General features: G+C 44.5%; 1 protein-coding gene across 1 annotated transcript in view; it reads right to left on the bottom strand.

The window, feature by feature from the left end:
• Positions 1-9,803: 9,803 nt before the first annotated feature.
• Positions 9,804-19,884, bottom strand: part of LOC120792029 (interleukin-1 receptor accessory protein) — a 28,717-nt gene continuing 18,636 nt past the window's right edge. The window contains exons 8-12 of the mRNA XM_040131020.1: positions 18,382-18,511; positions 16,173-16,321; positions 15,840-15,983; positions 14,588-14,731; positions 9,804-13,049 (exon numbers count right to left, since the gene is read on the bottom strand). Of these exons, the coding sequence (XP_039986954.1) occupies positions 12,601-13,049; positions 14,588-14,731; positions 15,840-15,983; positions 16,173-16,321; positions 18,382-18,511 (1,016 nt within the window). The 3' untranslated portion in view covers positions 9,804-12,600. The remainder of the gene's footprint in view (positions 13,050-14,587; positions 14,732-15,839; positions 15,984-16,172; positions 16,322-18,381; positions 18,512-19,884) is intronic.

The raw sequence follows: 19,884 nt of genomic DNA, 5'->3' as shown, positions 1-19,884 counted from the left end.
TTCATGGTTTCTGTCGGAGGGACAATAACTAGATGATTAACAGGTTCATTCCAGCCTGCAGGGCCTCAGATACTCAGCGCTAAAGCAGCCCGACCTGCACTGCCTGGCCTCGGAGTATCTGCAGCAATGGCAGCGAGGTCCTCCACATTATAACCATACTGGGATCTTATTTCAGAGCCCGCTGTCGCTGCTGAAGCTTTATTATTATTATACAAAATATTTAGCCATCATGAATACGAGAGCCATAACATTACACAGGGTATCGAGTTAAACATCTCTTAAAATATCACATGAACAGTGATAATGTCGCACTTGAAGAACCGTCAGACCAGACTCTCAGGACGCTCCGAGGCCCAAACTGTTCCGCTTACTACGGGTTGAATGCTATTCAATTTAAGCTCCGATCTCGCAGCCTTACTACTCTAAAATAAATATTATTTCCTGACTTAATGGGTCAGATGATCAAACGACTGACAAGCACACAGTGGATTCGGGGATACTGAGGCCTGCAAGGGATACTTCAGGCAACAGAAGGATGCATTTGTCTGGGACTGGATCGGGACTGTAGCATAAAAATAAAGGAGTAAACACCATGGGAGAACTGAACGGGCCCAGCAGGCAGAGGCCCGAGGGATCAGCGGGCCCCTGTAGCAAAGCCTCTGTATGAAGTGACTGTTAACATTTCTTATCGGCAAGTCAGTCAAACAACTACAGAGAGACACAGAATGACCACAAAGAGACGCAAACTGATTACAAGTGGTCGCTCGATCTGGGGGTCTTGCTCTTACGTGGGAGGGGTGGGGGGCCTTTTGCGTGTCTGTGCCCAGGGGCCGGCTTTCTGATAATCCGTCCTCTCCGGGAGGAATCCTCACCCTATCAACCTCCACGTTACCCGTAGAGGTTTGGTAGGTTTAGGCAAAGATCAGGAAAGATCACCGTTCGTGATTCAAAGAGAACAACGGCGACCAGTGGCAGGAGACAGAACACAAACGGCGGTCTTGAATATAAAAATCTGGTGGCAAAGTCATCCCGATGACCAGGAGAGGCTGCTCGCCATGAACCTGTAATTCCATCAGAAGACAGCCCAGGCCGACCCCCTCCGTGTTTTCAGACTTGTTTTATCCGCTCTCTCATTCGCCTGACAGTGAAAGCTGTGCTGTGTGAACCGAGAGACTCTGAGGTTAACCAGCCTGTCAGCCGAGAAAATCTCCCTCGGCGAAACCAAACGATCACCTTTCACACAAAGCTGCACTTTTCAGGAATAGGCAGAGGGATTAAGGAAGAAAAAAAAAAACAACGCCTATAGATTTTGAAACATTACAATAGGTTTTAAATGGCCGTAAAAGGACAGAACGGGCAGGACCTGGAGTTAAGAGTTTATTCCTCTGATTTTATCACACACGAGACTCTTTACCTCACAGCGATCGCTACCAGTAGTTAGTCTTTACTTTAATAGTCTTCAATCAACTGTGGATTTACAGTTTAAATGGAGTCCGACTCAATGTATGAAAGACTGGAGCAATATAAAATGCATCAGTCTCTTACAGGCCAAGCTTTCGATCATTGCGACAAGCCGAGTGCACTTTCTGGTTTTTGTATTAATTTCCTTCCCTTCAGGCAGCCGCTGGTTTCAGTTCATTTCTGTGAAAACAAACCTTTAGCGAGGCGGAACCTGCTGCTGAGAGAGAGTCCAGCACAGGTGACGTATTTAGAGATGAAGGTATGAACTTTCAGTCTGCCTGGCGTACTCTGCTGTAAGCCAGTACACACCTGATCCAGGTTTTTGAAATTCTTAGCTTAATGAACCAGACTGGTTCGTCCTCACCTGTCCAGGTAACTCAGTCAGCACAGAAATGACAGAGAGGCTGGGAAGTTGAAAGACGCACCTGGATCTGCACAGTGTTCGGCAAAATCTAGACACAGATCACAAGTTTCACCGTTTTAGTTGTGATAAAGTTACACAGAATAATCAGCTTCACAGTGAGTCTCAACTCATTGTTTATCTGTCCGGACCAGAACTTCACTGATCTGGTTCACTCTCCCTGCTCTCATACAGCGGGCAGATGTTTTAAGAGAAACATCTGTAAAGAGCCACTGTCCACTACCTGCTTAGCAGCAAACACCAGAGAGACATGGTCAGGAACCAGCTGGTGGACACGGTGGAGCGTTTAGCAGCTAAAAGGCCAGAGGTTTCCCTCGGGAGCTGGTGGAGACCAAAACCAGTGCTAAAAGAGGGGGAGTAATGGACATGCTCTGCTCAGGATCGCAGAGCCCTACAGAGGGTGGTACAGCTTCAGATCCCACTCTGTGGGACACATACACCTGAGGGTGCAGAACCAGAGCTAGAAGGATTATGAAGGATCCTCAACAACCCAGAAACAGACAGCTCTAGCTTCTACGCTCAGACAAACACCTCTGTAGCCACAAATCCAACTCAGAGTCAGAAAAAGTCCCTTTCTTCAGACCTTTAGGATGATGAACTCTGGCCTCCGCACATCCTTGGACTTATCTAGCACATTGTCCTGTCTGACTCCTTCACATGCATGTACATGTACATTTGCATATTTGCACTAGAAAAGTTTTATTGTACAATCTGCCTCACAACTGTGACGTATGTACATTTCACATTTTTATTGAGTGAAAAACCGCCGTCAACAGGCATTTATATACTGAAGTACGTTTAGTTTATTTTGACGTTGTATCCTTTATATTCACTTTCCTAATTCTTATTCTTCTCATTTTTACTTGTATTCTAAATGTTCTTCTTCATTGCACACTAGTCGTATTACAGCCTCGATAGTATGTCATCCAGCATTTCACTGTACATTTTGTGTGTGTATGTGATAAATGAAACCACTGAATCTTGAATATGAATATGAATATGGCCATTTTATGATTAGTTGTCCATCGCCTCCAGTATAAAATCAAACTTCATTTAAGGTGAGAAATCCAGGTTTAAATTACTGAGTAAGTTAAATTAAAGAACCTAAATCAAATACCATTCTCGCCAAACAGAAGAAGCGAGGACAGGAAAAGAAGTGTCCTCACTTTCTAAAAAGACAGAAACACAGATCACACACACACACACACACACACACACACACACACTCAGGGTTAAGCAGGTCGATGGTCAAACAGCGACACCTGGTGATTCAGCCTCAGCTGCTGGTTTGTGCTGATTTTTCTGACTTTTTCCCTCATTCTCCAACCTGAAGCCACCTGTGATCACCAGGTAGAGCCAGGATTTCAAAATAATAATAATAATAATAATAATAATAATAACACTATGTCAAATTACTGTGAGGTTAACTGCAGTGGTGCGACAGGAAGTCAGTCATTCTGGTCATCAGTCGCTGAACCAGGAGCAGGGATCGGCGGAAAGTGAAATCAAACGTCCACCAAAAAGAAGTGTCACCACTAAAAGTTGCAGAATAAAACAATGAAAAGCTCTTCCTCCTGACTGACCCTTGTACAGGAACAGACAACCCTGGCCCTACATTGAAATGATGAAGTATGTACTGACGTGAGTAGACGGGTCTCAGGACAGACAGCGCACACCAGGATGTCACCGCTCTGCAGCAGGAGAACCGGGACTGACTCTCGCTCGGTTCGGCAGGACCACAAACAGAAGATGCGTCGAAAGCATTCACATCAGAGTCGCCTCACAGGGAATCGACTGCACTTTCCTGTCTTCACTTTGTCATGTCCTACATTTCCCAGAATCCTCTTGGAAGGAGAGACATCAGAGAGACGCTCTGTTTATTCATCAGAAAAAATGAGCAAGTCTCAGAACAGGCCAGACACCGTGCAACCGTTTCATATTTTCCAATAAACTCAGTTTAAACTACAAACTATTTTGGGGCTTTTCAAACAGCTTGAGGTGCAAAACATTTACCCGCCTCTTTGTTTTTTGTCATCAAACGAGGCTGAAAACTGAATTCATTTCTCCGTATTCAATCATCGCGTTTCTTTTCCCTTCATCAAACTCTGACGCCTCAGGGGTTAATGCCTCAGCAGCACTCATCACGCTCGGCTGCGCGTTTGCCACTGAGCAGCCAGACCAATCCCATCTGATCTAAATCCCCTGGCTGGATGTAATGCACTTTTATTTTGATTTTTTGGACAGAGATATGTGGACACACATCAGACTTTGGCTGTTAAACAACACTGTGTTATCCTGGGCAGCCCTTAAACAATCCTTCCATCCTTCACAAAACTTCAACAATGAGGTTCCACTTTGCATACGGCTCCTTCAGTCACACAAATTATTCATTTGAAAATAAATAATTCACGTGTTTTGTGATCTTATTTGCTCTTAATAATAATAATTGTTAAAAAAAGATTATTTTGGGTGCATTTTGCCTTTATTCAATTAAAAACAAAGGATGCTGGTCATGAAACCGTGGATATTGCTGTTACATTGTATACACCCTCCCATTTCCTGTTAATATTAACTCAGCACTTCCTCTCAGTCTCACTGTGAAGCCTTCCGTCAGTTCCAACCACACTTTTCATTCGCTTTTACTGTGAAACATGTGTGGAACGTGCAGAGTTACATCACCAGCAATTCGAAAAGCAGAACTACAATCAATCAGTCAACCGGTCTTGCTCTCAGTAGAGCGCAGACCTCTGCCTGGGCCAGTTTCCAAGAAACATACACCAGACTTCAGAGAAAAAAATGCTAATTCATAGTAAATGATCTGGATCTGCCCCAAAACGTAACGGGTTCCTCCCTGGTCCACGTCCCATCCCTCAGCCCAGTTCGGTGCAAATCGGTTCGGTCGTTTTAATCCTGCTGACAAGCAACCAAACCAACAGACCCTTCTAGAGGTGAAGGGACAGTGCGCTCCGGAGGATCCACCGTGGGATGGTTTTTACACCGCTCTGCTTTGGTGGAACATTTTCCGCTTCAGATCCAGGAAATGACAAGCAGGAGACACAGCCGCGCAGACGGCAGCACCTGTCCGCAGCCCAGTAAACTCACCTGTGTGGTGGTGGGGGGTGCGTGTGCGGGGTGTGCCAGGTTTCCAGGTTTCCCTCCCCGCACCGTTTTTTTGCTTAACTGGAGATATTTTGATTTTCCTGGTCAGATTTTGCTCTATGAAGGTTTGTTGTGTTAACAGAATAAATGTGACTTTTATCAGTCTGATTGGCTGGAAACATCCAGCTCATATTACACGTGGATCTCGCAGACTGTAGTCTACAATATCAACATTACTGATTTGATTCTTTAAGTATCATGAGGCAACATAAAACCTTTGCATCTTTACTTAAACAGGTGGGAAGTGAGGATTCTTAAAATGACGTCTGTCTAAATATCTGACAGATCAACACTGAAAACGGTTTTGTCTTGGATTCTTTCCTCCCCCTCGTGTATGTTGGTGGGTTCATGTTTTGAATGTCTTTAGTTTGAGAGGGACGGGTCCAACAACGAAGCCTGGGCAGATGATTCATCTACAGCAGGCTGATACGACGGCCGCCTCACGTAAGAATTCAGCCCGTATAAATGTTCCTGTAGTACGGCTGATCGATATGGAGGTTAAGTCATAACCGCTGACGCGACGGTCACAGATCGCCTGTGCAGCATTTTAATGGTCCGACCTGTCATATAGAGGGACGTCATTGCAACGACTGGAGCCTGAGAGCAAGCTGCATAGATTGGTCTGATAACAGTTTATCAAACCAGGGTGTGATCTGACAGGATGTGGGTGTTTCTGAGACTTCCTGTCTGGACCGAAGGCTGGAAACAGTGTCGATGCAGCTTTTGGTCTCTGCCCTCTGCTTTCGTCTACTTTCCAGGCCCGGTTCACCTGCAGTGAACCTATTACACCCACCAGTAGGTGATGTTAGACTGTCAGGTGCCGTGACAGAGACAGAGATATAGCCCGCCAATAAAATCACGAATCTAAAAAACCTCTCAGTAAATCGGCAGCCATGACCACGACAGTACAGTGAGTATTTTTTTAGTTATACATTTTAATTTAGTCAACTTTGATATCATATTTAAACTGCATATCAATTCAGATGGAGGAATTACAATTTCATTACAATGATTTCATGTCAAATTAGTGCTACTTTTTGTAGAACATGCAAATCTGTGAGAGTGGTTCCTGCCCGACAACCAAAGTTTCCCCATTGGGAGTATCCAGAAAATACCTCGTCTGAAACAGACCCATGGGGGAAAAAAAGGTAATACTCAACGGAGCTGAATAGACTCAGACATTAGGAACCAAGCTGAACCGTGAACAACAAAATCCCATAAATGAATGTGACTCATTCAGTTCCCAGACTGTACCTCAGGAAACAGGACAGATGACAAAACGTACTGACCTGTGTGGTCAGTAACAAAAAAAGTCACACTCAGGTCATGTGTCACTCAGTTTCAGCCTCAGGAGTCAGATACGTAACTTTAATTTTTTCATAATCTTATGTTTACATATTTTGCCTTGGAGGGCGTCGTTTTGACTTTTCAGTTGCGTCCTTTACTTCATGTAGAACGTAGCTGAGCTGATATTAGCTCAGCCGCTGACACAGGAGGAAAACGCTGCGTTCAGCTCATGTTGGATGGACGGAGGCGACGAGGGGAGCGTTAATGTGTTACAAATAAAAAGTCCATGCCGCCGCCGCCGTTCATATGGCTTCTAAAAAGGCCCACCTCCACCGCGGCATCGACCTCCAGGCTCTAACTTCGTACTGTCGCCCCCCCACTCACTGGGTTCCTGGGATGGGGGGATAACAGGCCGGAGACACCAACATTAACGCTCCTTTCTACAGGCACATAATAATCAGTTCCAGAGGAGCTGGCTGACTGAATTTATTTTCATGATATTCCTGCTCCTCAGAGGATGAATCCTGATGATTTCAGTCATGCCTTGGACTTTCCTCAACAACATTTTTAAAATATATGAAAATCAGATCTCATCCTTAATTTCATTCCTGCTCCCCAGTGGATGACCTCTTCACCTTTCCTCTAGCGCCACCCACAGGACAAACAACAGAACACTCATCAGATAGGTTGTTCTTCCGTTGTGTGGTGACTCTAGACGTTGACAGGAATTGAGAATTTTATTTTCAGTTCCCTTGATCTCTTTTAAGTTATCAAACACTGTCTTAATTTTAACTTTTCACCTCTAAGTGAGTGGAGAATGTTTGTAGCCAGAGAAATCAAACCAGGTGATGGTGAACTCAGTACACATTTCTGTACTAATGTTTATGTTTTTCCACCTCTCTGATGTGACTTGAGCCTCGAAGTTTGGTTGCTGCCGTTTTCACCACAAGCCCCTCCTCCTTTTCTGCTGACATCATTTTTCCTCAGAAGTCCAGGAACCAATCAGCTGCTGCTGTTGCTTGTGTTTACCGCCGTCATCCTGCTCACAGGTGGGGAGGGCAGAGTCGGGGGCCGGGTCTGAGGCCAGGGCAGGTATGGGAGCGTGGTTAGGAATTGATTGTGTGTCGTGAGTGGAGTCTGGAATTGGAGTGGGGTCTATTTCTGGGACAGCGTCTGACCCAATCTCAGTCCTGTCGTGTGTCACGTGCTGCATCTCTCTCTTCACTGTAAGCTCCACCCCTCCAGTCTCCACCTGGCCAACAAACCCAGTGCAACCTGAGCAGCTCCTGCTGTGCTGCGATGCCTCCTCCCTGCACGTGCCCCACCTCTTCATCCTGCCCATCCCCCTGGGCGGGGTCTGTCTGCGGCTCTGATTGGCTGAAGACCGTCTGTTTCTGCGGCTGCGACTGGTTCTGTCTCTCTGGTTCTGGTTCTGGTTCTGGGTCTGAGTCTGGGTCTGGGTCTGGGTCTGAGTCTGGGACTGGGTCTGGTTCTGGATCTGTTGAGCTCTCTGCAGCGCCAGCGAAGCCAGGTCTGAGTGAGATGATGCGCTGTCGATCAGCCTCCTGCCCATAGCGAGTGGCCGGACGGGCAGCGCCAGCCTCAGCCGCAGCCAGAATCGCGACCGCCGCGGTTCAGATCGACTCCCTCGCCACGTCACGGTACTGGCAGCAGCCTGCCGGAGCTGGGCCACCTCCACACAGGGCAGCTTACTGACCGAGCTGTAAACTATGGAGACGATGGAAGCCTGGTGGACATGTTGGAGGTACAGACCCAGACGACACTCCAGGAGGCTGAAGCTTTTTTCTGTCAGGAAGTCGGGGCTGAGGACAAGCAGGAGACGGCGGCTCCGCTGCATCGACTGTAGGATGGCCTCTGACAGGTCTGACGGAGGAGAGACAGGAAGAGTCAGAGACAACAACTAATAAAATACCAACACCTTTTAATCAGGGAGACAGCAGAGAAATCTAAACAAAACTTAATCTGGTATTTATAGACAATAGAATACAGCTTGTGTACACTTCACATACTGTGGCTTAGTTCCAAAAAGCCCAGCATCAGGTTTTCGCCAGACTATGAGGTCTATAGTAATGGCAGAGTCAGTCCTTTCAACAATTCGATCCAGGCTGAAATATCTCAACAGGTTTTGGACTGATTCCCATGAAATTCGGTTCAGAAATTCAGTGTCCTCAGAGGGTGAATCCAGGTCCTCATCCTTGAAGTCTTTCCTGTTGTAAACAAACTGACTCAGGATAAAGTGTCCCTGCAATATATAAAATGAACTCTTACTCCTACATTAAACTAACTTAAAAGGGGACTTTAAACTACTTGTTGTGTCACTAGTTAGTGTGTTGGATTACAAAGTACCTAATTAAGGCTGTCTACCTGGTGTGTCTTCAAGGTCAGTGGTGGGTTAAAATGTTGAAACAATGCACATACACTTCCACGCTGGAATGGCGGGAGGTTTTCCTGGCCTCTCATCCTGCCAACACTGCATGAATGCAGTAAAAGACCATTACAGTGTGTCACACCAGCACCGAGCAAAGAAGCCAGTCTGCTTGAGAAAAAGCCAAAGATGACATTTACGCTTTATTGCGTTTTCAAATGGTGTGTGTTAGTTTTTCAAACAGAAAAGACTTCAGTAATGACGACTTAGCGGTCGGCTAGGTAAATGTACGTGTGGTTAACTTCGCCATCTCTGATGACGAAAATAGTGAATGTTTCACCTTCATTTTCAACAGGAAACATCTGGGACTGTCCCCCTACATGCAAGATAGAGCCCTAAACAGGGCTAGTGATCACCAGATTTTCACATCATAAATTTGTAAAATGCAGTAGTTAGGAAGGTAAATGTAAATGTGTAGGTCATTGTGTAGCGTGGCTATACACGGTTAGTCTTGCTAGATTTCTTACTTTCTGGGCAGCCAGTGGCCAAATCCCTTTTTAAGAAAATCAGCATGCAGCAACTCAAACCTGCTAGAGATAATCAATGAATGAATTATGTCAACTATTTTTTATTCAGGCAGTAGAATGTAATGGAAAGTTCATAATAGACCCAGTAAGTGGACCTTGAGTTTAAATTTTTTATCGTTACACTTTACTCCTGTTAACATGATCATACTGTGGTGAAGCAGTTGAAAGTGCAGATTAAACTAAACAGTGCAATGTACTACAAATTTATTTTGAAATGAAAATTAAACGTGGGTGTTTATGGACGTGAGAGTTGGCAAGGTTTAGTCCTCTAGAAAGAATCTGTGATTTCATGTTAAACTTCGGGAGACAAAAGAATAATTGTACAAATTACATTTTCAATACATCCATTGTGATCCTAACTACATGTGTGTGCTTATTTGTGCAAATGGAGGATATGAAATGAAAAACACTGAAATGAATGATGATGACAACATACCATTGGAAGAAAAATGTATTTATTAAAAAAAAAAAAACAAAAACAGTGAAATACTGTAAACTGCTAAAATACATTAGAGCATGACAAAGTGCAGGATGCATTCTCCTATTACAATACTTTTTTTAAAAAGTGTTAAAGATGAATAGCATATTACATATTTTCAAAGAAAATTATATCTTGATATAGTTGATTTATCATAGGTATACTGAATGTATAAAAGTGGAAACGGTGCTGAAAAAAATAAAAATAAAAATAAAGAAAGTGCAGAGAAATTGCAACATTTTAAAGTAATGATCATAAGTTTTACTGTGTAATTACATTTTTCTCTTGACTAATATTTGAAAGTTGCAGTGCATGGATCCCTCATCCCTGGGTCTGTGTTCCCTCTGTAACGTTTTATAACCTTGGTGCCTTTAAAGTCTATTAAATGCAATACTGTAAATGACCCTCTATGCTGACGACACCAAACGTTATTTTGGTGTTGGCTCATTTTCCCAGTGGAGGCCCAAAAATATATTTAGGAGAAGATCTAACCAAAGTTAAGCAAGTAACACAGCTGAGTGTTAGTGTATTAAAATGTAGTTTCTCTAATGGCTACCAGATGCAGCTTTGAGAAAAGTCTGACTGTATTGAAGCAAATGAGACCCCCCCTAACTTCTCTCCATAAATGTAATACATTACAGTATTCCCCGCGAGAAATTATACTCTCTAAATATAATTTTTATATTTTTAGAATAATGTATTCTGGAACATTTTGAAAAAATTATTCCTTTAAGACCATCGCTAAAAGTTAATACATATTTAGCTAAACAGGAGTTGTGGCTTGCTTTAGGGATAGAACTGCCACTCAATCAGTCCAATACTTTGGGCTAAAGTGGAATATCTCGACCACTATCAGAGGAATTGGGGTGACATTTGGTCTGGACATTCGTGGACCCATGAGTATGATTCCTCCTGACTTTGCTGATCCCCTGACTTATCCTCTAGTGCCGCCAACAGGTCAGAATGTCATCTTATAAAACATTTTTGTTTATCAAAAGATACCTGTGAACAACAAAATAATCAAATTCAGCCTTAGCTTAGCTTTGAGAATAATGGAGAAATAATATGTTAATATGTTAAAAATCCTACTATTAGGATGTTAATTCCTTATACATGGTAATGTCATGCTAATGTTAGCTTTAGGCTAAGTAAAGCTGAGGCTGTGAAGCTGTCAAGCCTGAGATGCTAAAATGCATCTTATTGACACAAGTTCAGTTTATTTCACTTCTTCTGATGTGTCTTGGTGTAAGAAGATGTATATATTTGTTTGCCTTGACTGACAGGTGTCTCCACCTATCAGCTGCTGTGGTTGGTTGCTTCTGCCTTCTTTGCACAAATACCCAGAGATGAACCCAAACTCCAGGCTTCATAACAAACACATATTCTAGCAGTTTAGCCGGGCCGTCAAAACACTGCAGCCAGGCTTCTTAAATATAAGACAAAGCTCTGTAATCTGGACTGACAGATAACATAAAATATATAATGATAATGAATGAGATGATTTATGGTAATGATTCTGTTAATGAGAGGACAACTAATACTGAAGGTATATCTGTGAAAAAGTAAATAGCATTAATCTGAGAAGCACGACAAGTGTTTACTGTTATGTTTGTTCCTTTGCTCTTTGTGTTTGGAGCTTCATCCATCTATGGAGAACTGTAAACTCAACACTTTGTGTATCTCAGCACTTGCTGGACTGGATTGATGTGAAATGTCCCGATCCCGTTATTGCTTTCCAGATGATGCCCTCTTTAGATTTTAATGACGATCCCTGATTTTTCCCCTAGCCCCACCCTCAGGTCAACTTTAACTACTAGTAAGAAAAGTTAAATCATCAGGATGTTGTTTGTTCTTTCATGTTATGGTTGTATTGAACAGCTCAAATGGGTTTATATTGGAACTTTAGCTAATGGGAGAATGTTTTCTACCAAGTTAACCAAAGTTAGCTACCTAATATCTGCTAAAGTTAGCTTGCTTGCTAACAACACATTTGAGGTGGGATAGGAGCTGAAATTGTTTTGAAACATCAAAATATAATTGGCTCATGATGACTGATTATTCACAGTATTACCAAATTTCAATTTTGATTGTGGTAATTCCTTTACTACCATATTCTACCGTATGTTCTATATTGATCACCTGTCTTTTTCTTTGGCGCCACCATGAGGTTGACATTTTTGTTTTTTATTGAACTATCTCAACCACTCTTGGATGGATTGGCTTGCAATCTGGTGCACACATTCATGGTCCCCAGAGGAAGAATTTGAACACTTTTAGCCCCTGACCATCCATCTAGCACCGTCATCAGGTCAAAATGTAAATTCGTCCAAAGCTTTGGTTTATAACCTACAAAACCAATAACATTCCCATCAGCCTCAGCTGGCTTTAGTGCTAATTAGAAAATATTAGCATGCTAACAGGCAGAACTAAGATAGTGCATACGGTAAACATTAACTCGGCTGTAATATTTTAGTCTTGCTGTTAAATGAAAAGAAAAGTTTTGTAGGAAAAGCCTGAAAATGAATAGGATGCTGAAATAAGTATTTTTTGCTAACGTAACTGAATCTCAGAAACTGCACTTGTACTGGTTTTACCCAGCCCTAGTTAGAAACATCATTTAGCTCATTTTTAGGGAACCAGATACCCTTGTTTGAACCAAGAAAACAGGAATTTTTCTTTAGATCATCGGCTGAAGGTGATGAAACTCATAATCTCCTTTAACATGTCTGTACAGTTCTGTTGAGACAGCAAACACGTGATTTAGGACACGTAACTGTTCTGACGGAAATGTTGCCCGACAGACTGCCGACCTCCGTCATGGCTATGCCGCACAGTTGAAGACTTTCTTTGGGTCTTTGACAGTGTTGGTGATGAGGCCTGTCTGGGAGTTTGTGCTAGTCTGACTTTGCAGCCTCATCAGAGCCATCTCCTTATTGTTCCCCTCCTCATTCCTGCTGCTAACCCTCCTCACAGGTAACTCCACCCTCAGCCTCTTCCAGAAGCGGGAGGTCAGCTCTACGGACTTCTCCCCTTGCCATCGGACCACTGCCAGGGCCACCCGGGCTCTCCTCAGCTCCCTGACCCAGCCCTTCCTCCGGACTGGCTTGTACTGGACCAGGATCACCCGCAGGTGCCCGTCCAGTGCCATGCCATCGATACCGGCCTTCAGCTCCAGCAGGGCCTGGGAGCCCTGAGAGGCGTAGCCTGGGCTAACGACCACCAGGAGGCGCCGGCTACGACCCACAAAACTCAGAGTCTCATCTGTGATGGCTGCAGGGAGAGAGGAGGGTTAATGAAGGGATGATGGATGGATGGGCGATAGATGACGGATGACAGATGGATGGATGGACTATGTTCCTGTCTGTGTTTGTATTTTCTTGGTTCGCTTGTCCTCAGCAGGAGCAGTAGTAGGAGTAAAGGGAGTAGTAGTATTAGTAGTAGCAGTAGTAGCAGCAGTAGCAGTAGTAGCAGTAGCAGTAGTAGCAGCAGTAGCAGCAGTAGTAGTAGCAGTAGTAGTAGTAGTAGTAGTAGCAGTAGCAGTAGCAGCAGTAGCAGCAGTACTAGTAATAGTAGTAGTAGTAGCAGTAGTAGCAGCAGTAGTAGTAGTAGCAGTAGTAGTAGTAGCAGTAACAGTAGCAGCAGTAGCAGTAGCAGCAGTACTAGTAATAGTAGTAGTAGTAGTAGCAGTAGTAGCAGCAGTAGTAGTAGTAGTAGCTGCTGTTGCCGTCAGCTGTTGCCATCAGCTGCTGCCGCCGCTGGCTGCTGCTGTCACAGTTGCTGTTGCTGCTGCCAGCTGCCGCCGTTGCCGCAGCCAACCAGCAACCAGTTGCTGTTGTTGCTGTTGCCGCTGTTGTTGTCAGTTGCTGTTGCTGTTGTTGCTGCTGTTGCTGCTGTTGCTGATGTTGTTGTTGCTGCTGTTGCTGTTGCTGATGTTGATGTTGCAGTAGCCGCCGCTGCTGCTGCAGCAGCTGTTGCTGCCGCCGCTGCTGCTGCAGCAGTTGCTGCTGCCCTGCTGTTGCTGCCGTGTTGCTGCCGCCGTTGCTGCAACAGCTGCTGTTGCCGTTGGCAGCTGCTGCCGCAGCTGCCGCCGCTGCTGCTGCCGCCGCTGCTGCTGCCGCCCTGCCGCCAGCCAACCAGCCAAACGGTGCTGTTGCTGCTGCAGCTGCTGTTGCTGTTGCTGTTGCTGTTGCTGTTGTTGCTGCTGTTGCTGCTGCTGTGGCTGCTGCTGCTGTCAGCAGCTGCAGTTGCTGCTGCTGTTGCAGTTGCTGTTGCCTGCTGCTGCTGCTGCTGCAGCTGCTGTTGCTGTTGCTTGTTGCTGCTGCTGTTGTTGCAGCAGCTGTTGTTGCTGCAGCAGCAGCAGTAGTAGTAGTAGTAGTAGTAGTAGCAGTAACAGTAGCAGCAGTAGCAGTAGCAGCAGTACTAGTAATAGTAGTAGTAGTAGCAGTAGTAACAGTAGTAGTAGTATCAATAGCAGTAGCAGTAGTAGCAGTAATAGTAGTAGTAGTAGTAGTAGCAGTAGTAGTAGTATCAGTAGCAAGGCTACTAGCAGTAATACTACTAGAACCACTAGCAGTAGCAACAGTATAGGAATATTAGCAGTGGCAGAGGAAATAACAAGTGTAGTGCAGTGAGCGTGTGTACTATGCTGTAGTATCAGAGTGTGTACTGCATGTATGTATGTATCAGTATGATGTGTGCTGTGTACTGCATTAAAAGAGTGCGTACTACAGTATGAGTGTGTTGTGGAGTATGATTGTGCGTCCTGCAATATCGGTGTGTATTGTAGTGCAGTACGTGTGTGTACTCACTCCCCCCCGGCAGACTGTCTCTGTCAAAGATACACACTGAGTATCCGAGCTCGTTCTCCAGAACTCTGCGCAGCGTCGTCAGGACAAACTGCTCCTCCTCACTGTTCCTCGCGTACGAGATGTACACATCGTACTCCTTATTATCTGAACACGGACGGACGCACACACACACACACACACACACACACACACACACACGAGATCGATTACAGAGGAAACGTTATCTTTTCAACACGGAAAAGAACATTTTGTAAACTCCCACGTTCTTATCTGCACATGAAACCAGGTCAAGACTTCTGTGATGTAAGTGTCTTGTACATGTTCGTCTCATCGTCAAGATAAAAGAGGAACAGTTTCTTTCTAACTAAGAGAAAACTCATTCTCCTCCACGCGGCAGTTCACTGCAGGGCGAGTTCAACGTCACGCAGGTTTTTCACGTTTAACTCTTTAGGAGCAAATCCTGTACAAATCCGTGTTTTGCACGTACGAAAAAATGTGAAAAACTTTCTGTGGCCATTTCATCAACATAACGTGAGTTTGGTCTTTTTCGTGTGTGTGTAAGATCCGAGTGTCAATTCTCAGATGTTGGAGTGTCCTTGAAAGCACCTTTGACAGAAAATAAAGGGCAGCGGTAAAAACCTGACCAGCAATTTGTGAACGCTACTGGCAGAGCAGATGATGTGGTCGTGTTTTTTCAGAGTTAAAGGCTCGGCAGTGAAAATGCCTCGGCTGGCGGCGCCTCCGGGATCGGTGGAAGGAAACCAGGGCGTCTTTGGGGTTGACTGAATAAATCTGGCAACACCTTCTCCTGTTTTACTGATACAAGGCTTGATATTATAAACTCCAGACAGAAAGGACCATCAGTAAAGAGAAGGAATTAAGTATCAGGGTGCAGATATTTCAGTTTTATTACCTTTCGTCCAGCGAATGTCTCTCTCCCTACCGGCGTCTTGTTCAACTAACAAAAAGGTGCTAAACAATTTAAAGCCGCTGACACCTGCATCTGTGAGTCGATCAGGTTGTTGTGGCAGCGAATCATGAAATGATACAGAAATAATGGCACGCACCAAAAAAAATAAGGATGTGGAATACCAGGTGAGAACCAACTATTTCCTCTGACGTTACCCGAACCCCGGCTTTCACTTAGAATTTACACTAATCATAAAAGACCTTGGAAGTTTCTGATCCACGCGGGTCATCGGACGATGAAGCCGGCGGACGTCGGGCGGTCCAAGCGCCACCTGGTGCTCACCTGTGTGACGCTCGTCGGTGCCGAACCAGGAGCGATACAGCAGCAGCAGCTCCAACCAGAAGATGTGATAAACCACAAAGAGCAGCAGCATGAGGACCAGAGTTACGCCGAGACCACAACCCAGCTCCACCGACGGCAACGACACTGACCAAACAAAGCAGACCTGAGTCAGACGTTTATTCACTGCTGGGTCGTTCCCGCTGGGAATCAGTCAATCAAGCATCCGGCGCAGAGATCAAACGGGTTTGTGTCTTCTGGACCCAAGACGGGGGGGGGGCATATTTATCGACTCCAGCTTCAAAAGTCGGAGGTTGAGGTGTGGTTTTTACTCACCCTCCTCCTCCAGCCAAGCTCTGCGGGTCTCGGAGCCTCTCGCGTTCCTCACGGAGCAGTTAAACTCCCGTTTCAGGTCCTCAGACCTGAAGTCCTTGATCACCAGCACGCTGACCACTGTCCGGTCCCCATAGTCATACTTCACCTGTCTGCAAACACACACAGACCTCATACATTTCAAAATAAAAGCAAAATTACTGTACTTAAGTGACATTTTGAAGTACTTTTAGTTTACACGAGTATTTGTATTTTATGCTACTTCATACTTTTAATTCACTACTACAGAACACACAGTGCTTTACTAAAGATCCAACCAGGGACTCCCAACACCTCATCACTTTTCAGATGTTAAGCAGTTTCCCTCCAAACTTCTCACACGGTTTCATTTCACTAACTGTTTGGGGCCAAGTTGCTAAAATTAACCACATTTTTCACAGAAAAGAGAAAAAGTCCAGATCAGTGAAACAGAACTGAGTTTCTTCTTCTGTCCTCTCCCGTGAGTCATGTGACGACCCCTCAGGTTCACCTGGTGACCCTCTGGAGGGGCCCGACCCCCAGGTTGGGAACCAGTGGACTGAACTCTCTCCCTGTCTCTGACGTAGCTAAAAGCAGCTCCACCAGTAAAACGCCGCCGAAGCCTCCGTGACTCAGGATCAACGATCTGATCACGTCAGAGAGAATCAGAGACCAGTCACAGGAGACGGGTCCCTGCACAATGAGGTACTTTTACTGTGATACTGGAACTACATGAAGTATTTTTACTGTGACACTGTGACTACATGAAGTACTTTTACTGTGACACTGTGACTACATGAAGTACTTTTACTGTGACACTGTGACTACATGAAGTACTTTTACTGTGACACTGTGACTACATGAAGTACTTTTACTGTGATACTGTGACTACATGAAGTACTGTGATACTGTGACTACATGAAGTACTTTTACTGTGACACTGTGACTACATGAAGTACTTTTACTGTGATACTGTGACTACATGAAGTACTTTTACTGTGACACTGTGACTACATGAAGTACTTTTACTGTGACACTGTGACTACATGAAGTACTGTGACACTGTGACTACATGAAGTACTTTTACTGTGACACTGTGACTACATGAAGTACTTTTACTGTGACACTGTGACTACATGAAGTACTTTTACTGTGACACTGTGACTACATGAAGTACTTTTACTGTGACACTGTGACTACATGAAGTACTTTTACTGTGACACTGTGACTACATGAAGTACTGTGATACTGTGACTACATGAAGTACTTTTACTGTGACACTGTGACTACATGAAGTACTTTTACTGTGACACTGTGACTACATGAAGTACTTTTACTGTGATACTGTGACTACATGAAGTACTTTTACTGTCACACTGTGACTACATGAAGTACTTTTACTGTCACACCATGACTACAGGAAGCTTATAATACTTCTGTACCAGAGCGGGTTTGATGTCAGCTGAGACAAGTCAGGTTCAAATCTCGAGTCCTATGGAAAAGACCTGAACAAAGACTCGAGTCCTCGGGAAAGTAAAAATACTGAGTCGAGTCGTTTACCTGAGATTGATGTATTCACTCGACTTGATTATTTAAATTATGTCACTTTCTTTACACATTTTCTTAGCTTTTCACTGGATCCTGTGTAGATGGACATTTTACACGCAGCACATACTATAAAAGTCTTTTTTTGTTTGGTCTATTATTAAGTTGCGAAAGTCTTATTTTGTTAAAACAAAAAAAGTGAAATAAATCAGCTCTCTCAATAGAAATCCTTAGAAAGCCGTCTTTTGTTTTTGTCTCATAGTTTCAGGATCCTACTCGCTCACGAATTGAGACTTTCACGGTTTCAGTCTCAAGTCCTTCGTGTCCTAACATGTCCACGTTTCAGGTGCTGAAGTCTTTTTACTTTTAAGTTTAACCTGAATTTATTATATGAGACGCCTTTCATTGTTTGTCCGACCACAGCGGTACGTTCAGCTCTAAAGCTCCAGCTCTGCTCCAGCCCATCGACAGGGCAAAGAGAAAAATCACAAATGGCAGCGAAGAGCTTCACAGACCGTGTAGCGTGAAATCAACGTGATCCAGATCCCCTTCAAAGACCAGGATCTGAAATAAATGCACATCTACTGTATCTACTCGTCCTCTAAGGTAATGAAATCTCAGACCGGAACTAGAAATGTTTTCTTCCTACCTGCTGGTGCTGTTGAAGCGCTGATGGTCGGCAAGCTTGTCCAGCGTCTTCCCATCAACCGTCCACCAAATGTCCCACGAAGTGTTCAGGTAGGGGAAGACGGCTCTGCACACCAGACGCACCTCTGTGTCTGAGACGGAGAAGAATATGGACCATTTAAATCGAAATCCACCGGGATTCATCTTAGACCAAATGATAAGAATAAAATCTGACAACGCTCTAAGGATCACAGCTGGTATGTAAATCGTGACATGGGCACGAAGCCACATTCTATTTAGGCTCATAGAAAGGTGATGAACACACACACACACACACACACACACACACACACACACACACACAGTTTTTTATAGTGACTCAGTCCCACACACACACACCGTCCTGCTGCCACAAATACTCACTACAGCACCAGATGTGGATTCATCCGCCGCTGAAAATAGTCCCCAACAAATGCACGCAGTTTTTATTTGTTTAATAAAAACTGCAGCGAGCGGCCGTTTCAGGAAAATGACTGAGCCTTTTTTCAAAAGAAGAAACTAAATATTTGTGAGGTGTTTGTAAAGATTCCCGTCTTCGGCGGGAACCGACGGGCCACAGACGGAGGAGGGAAGGCGTTGGGAGACGGACCGACGCGCCGTGAGGTTTGTTGACGAGAAGAAAAAGACAGAAAAAAACCGAACTGATGCTTTAAAGTGTTCAAGTGAACAAAATAAACCGTGTGCAAGTTCCAACATGGTTTAGTTTAAAAGCAAATGTGAGATTAACTTAGTAAAAACAGGTTGCACCATTTAAGTTGGTGACAAGAATTAATTTGTAGTTGAAAGTTTCCTCCTCCTGAGCTTCCTTATCTGTTGTCGTGGAAACAGTCAGAGCCAGAGGAAACGTAGCCTTGACCTCTGCACCAGGTCGTATGAGAACACCAACGCGCTCGGTGTTGATCTGTACAGATACTGTTATTTGGAACTGACGTGGCCACGGTGCGGTTTCATGCTGCGTTCACTGGCGATGAGGAACTGTCGCCGTGCTCTGACGGGGACTTGGGCCCGTTGAGCTAGTTTAAGATTCTTCGGCAGAATCTCTATCAGGTTTTCAAACACAGTCGTTGCCGGTGTTGTGATCGGTGACCACGTTGATGCGTGATGCAGCCGCCTTGACTTTAGTAGCAATAATTCACTGTTGGCTATGCTATTCACTGAATCCGCTAATGAGGTAACGCACAACCAGGGGTTGTGTCATGTTTCGCTGGTTCAGGGGGAAAGAATTCGTTTCCCTTTTTTATAAAGGAGGCTGCAGGTCTCTTACTCTCTGAGGTCATTTTGTGTCTCTTCGTGGGGGTTTGTTTTTTTCGTTTGTGGCTAGTTGGACTCTTGTCCGCTACTTGTCACCGTGCACGGGAAACCAAACTAGTTTCCCCTCTGGGGATTAACAAAGTGATGTCATCTAATTTGTGGCCGAACTGCTCAACAAAAGAGGTCTTAAACGCAGCGTCTTCCATCTTCAGAA

Source organism: Xiphias gladius, chromosome 7 (genome assembly GCF_016859285.1).
Source record: "Xiphias gladius isolate SHS-SW01 ecotype Sanya breed wild chromosome 7, ASM1685928v1, whole genome shotgun sequence".
NCBI classification, from domain to species: Eukaryota; Metazoa; Chordata; class Actinopteri; order Istiophoriformes; family Xiphiidae; genus Xiphias; species Xiphias gladius.
The sequence above is the reverse complement of the archived record's forward strand: the minus strand, read 5'-3'. Positions and strand labels throughout refer to the sequence as shown.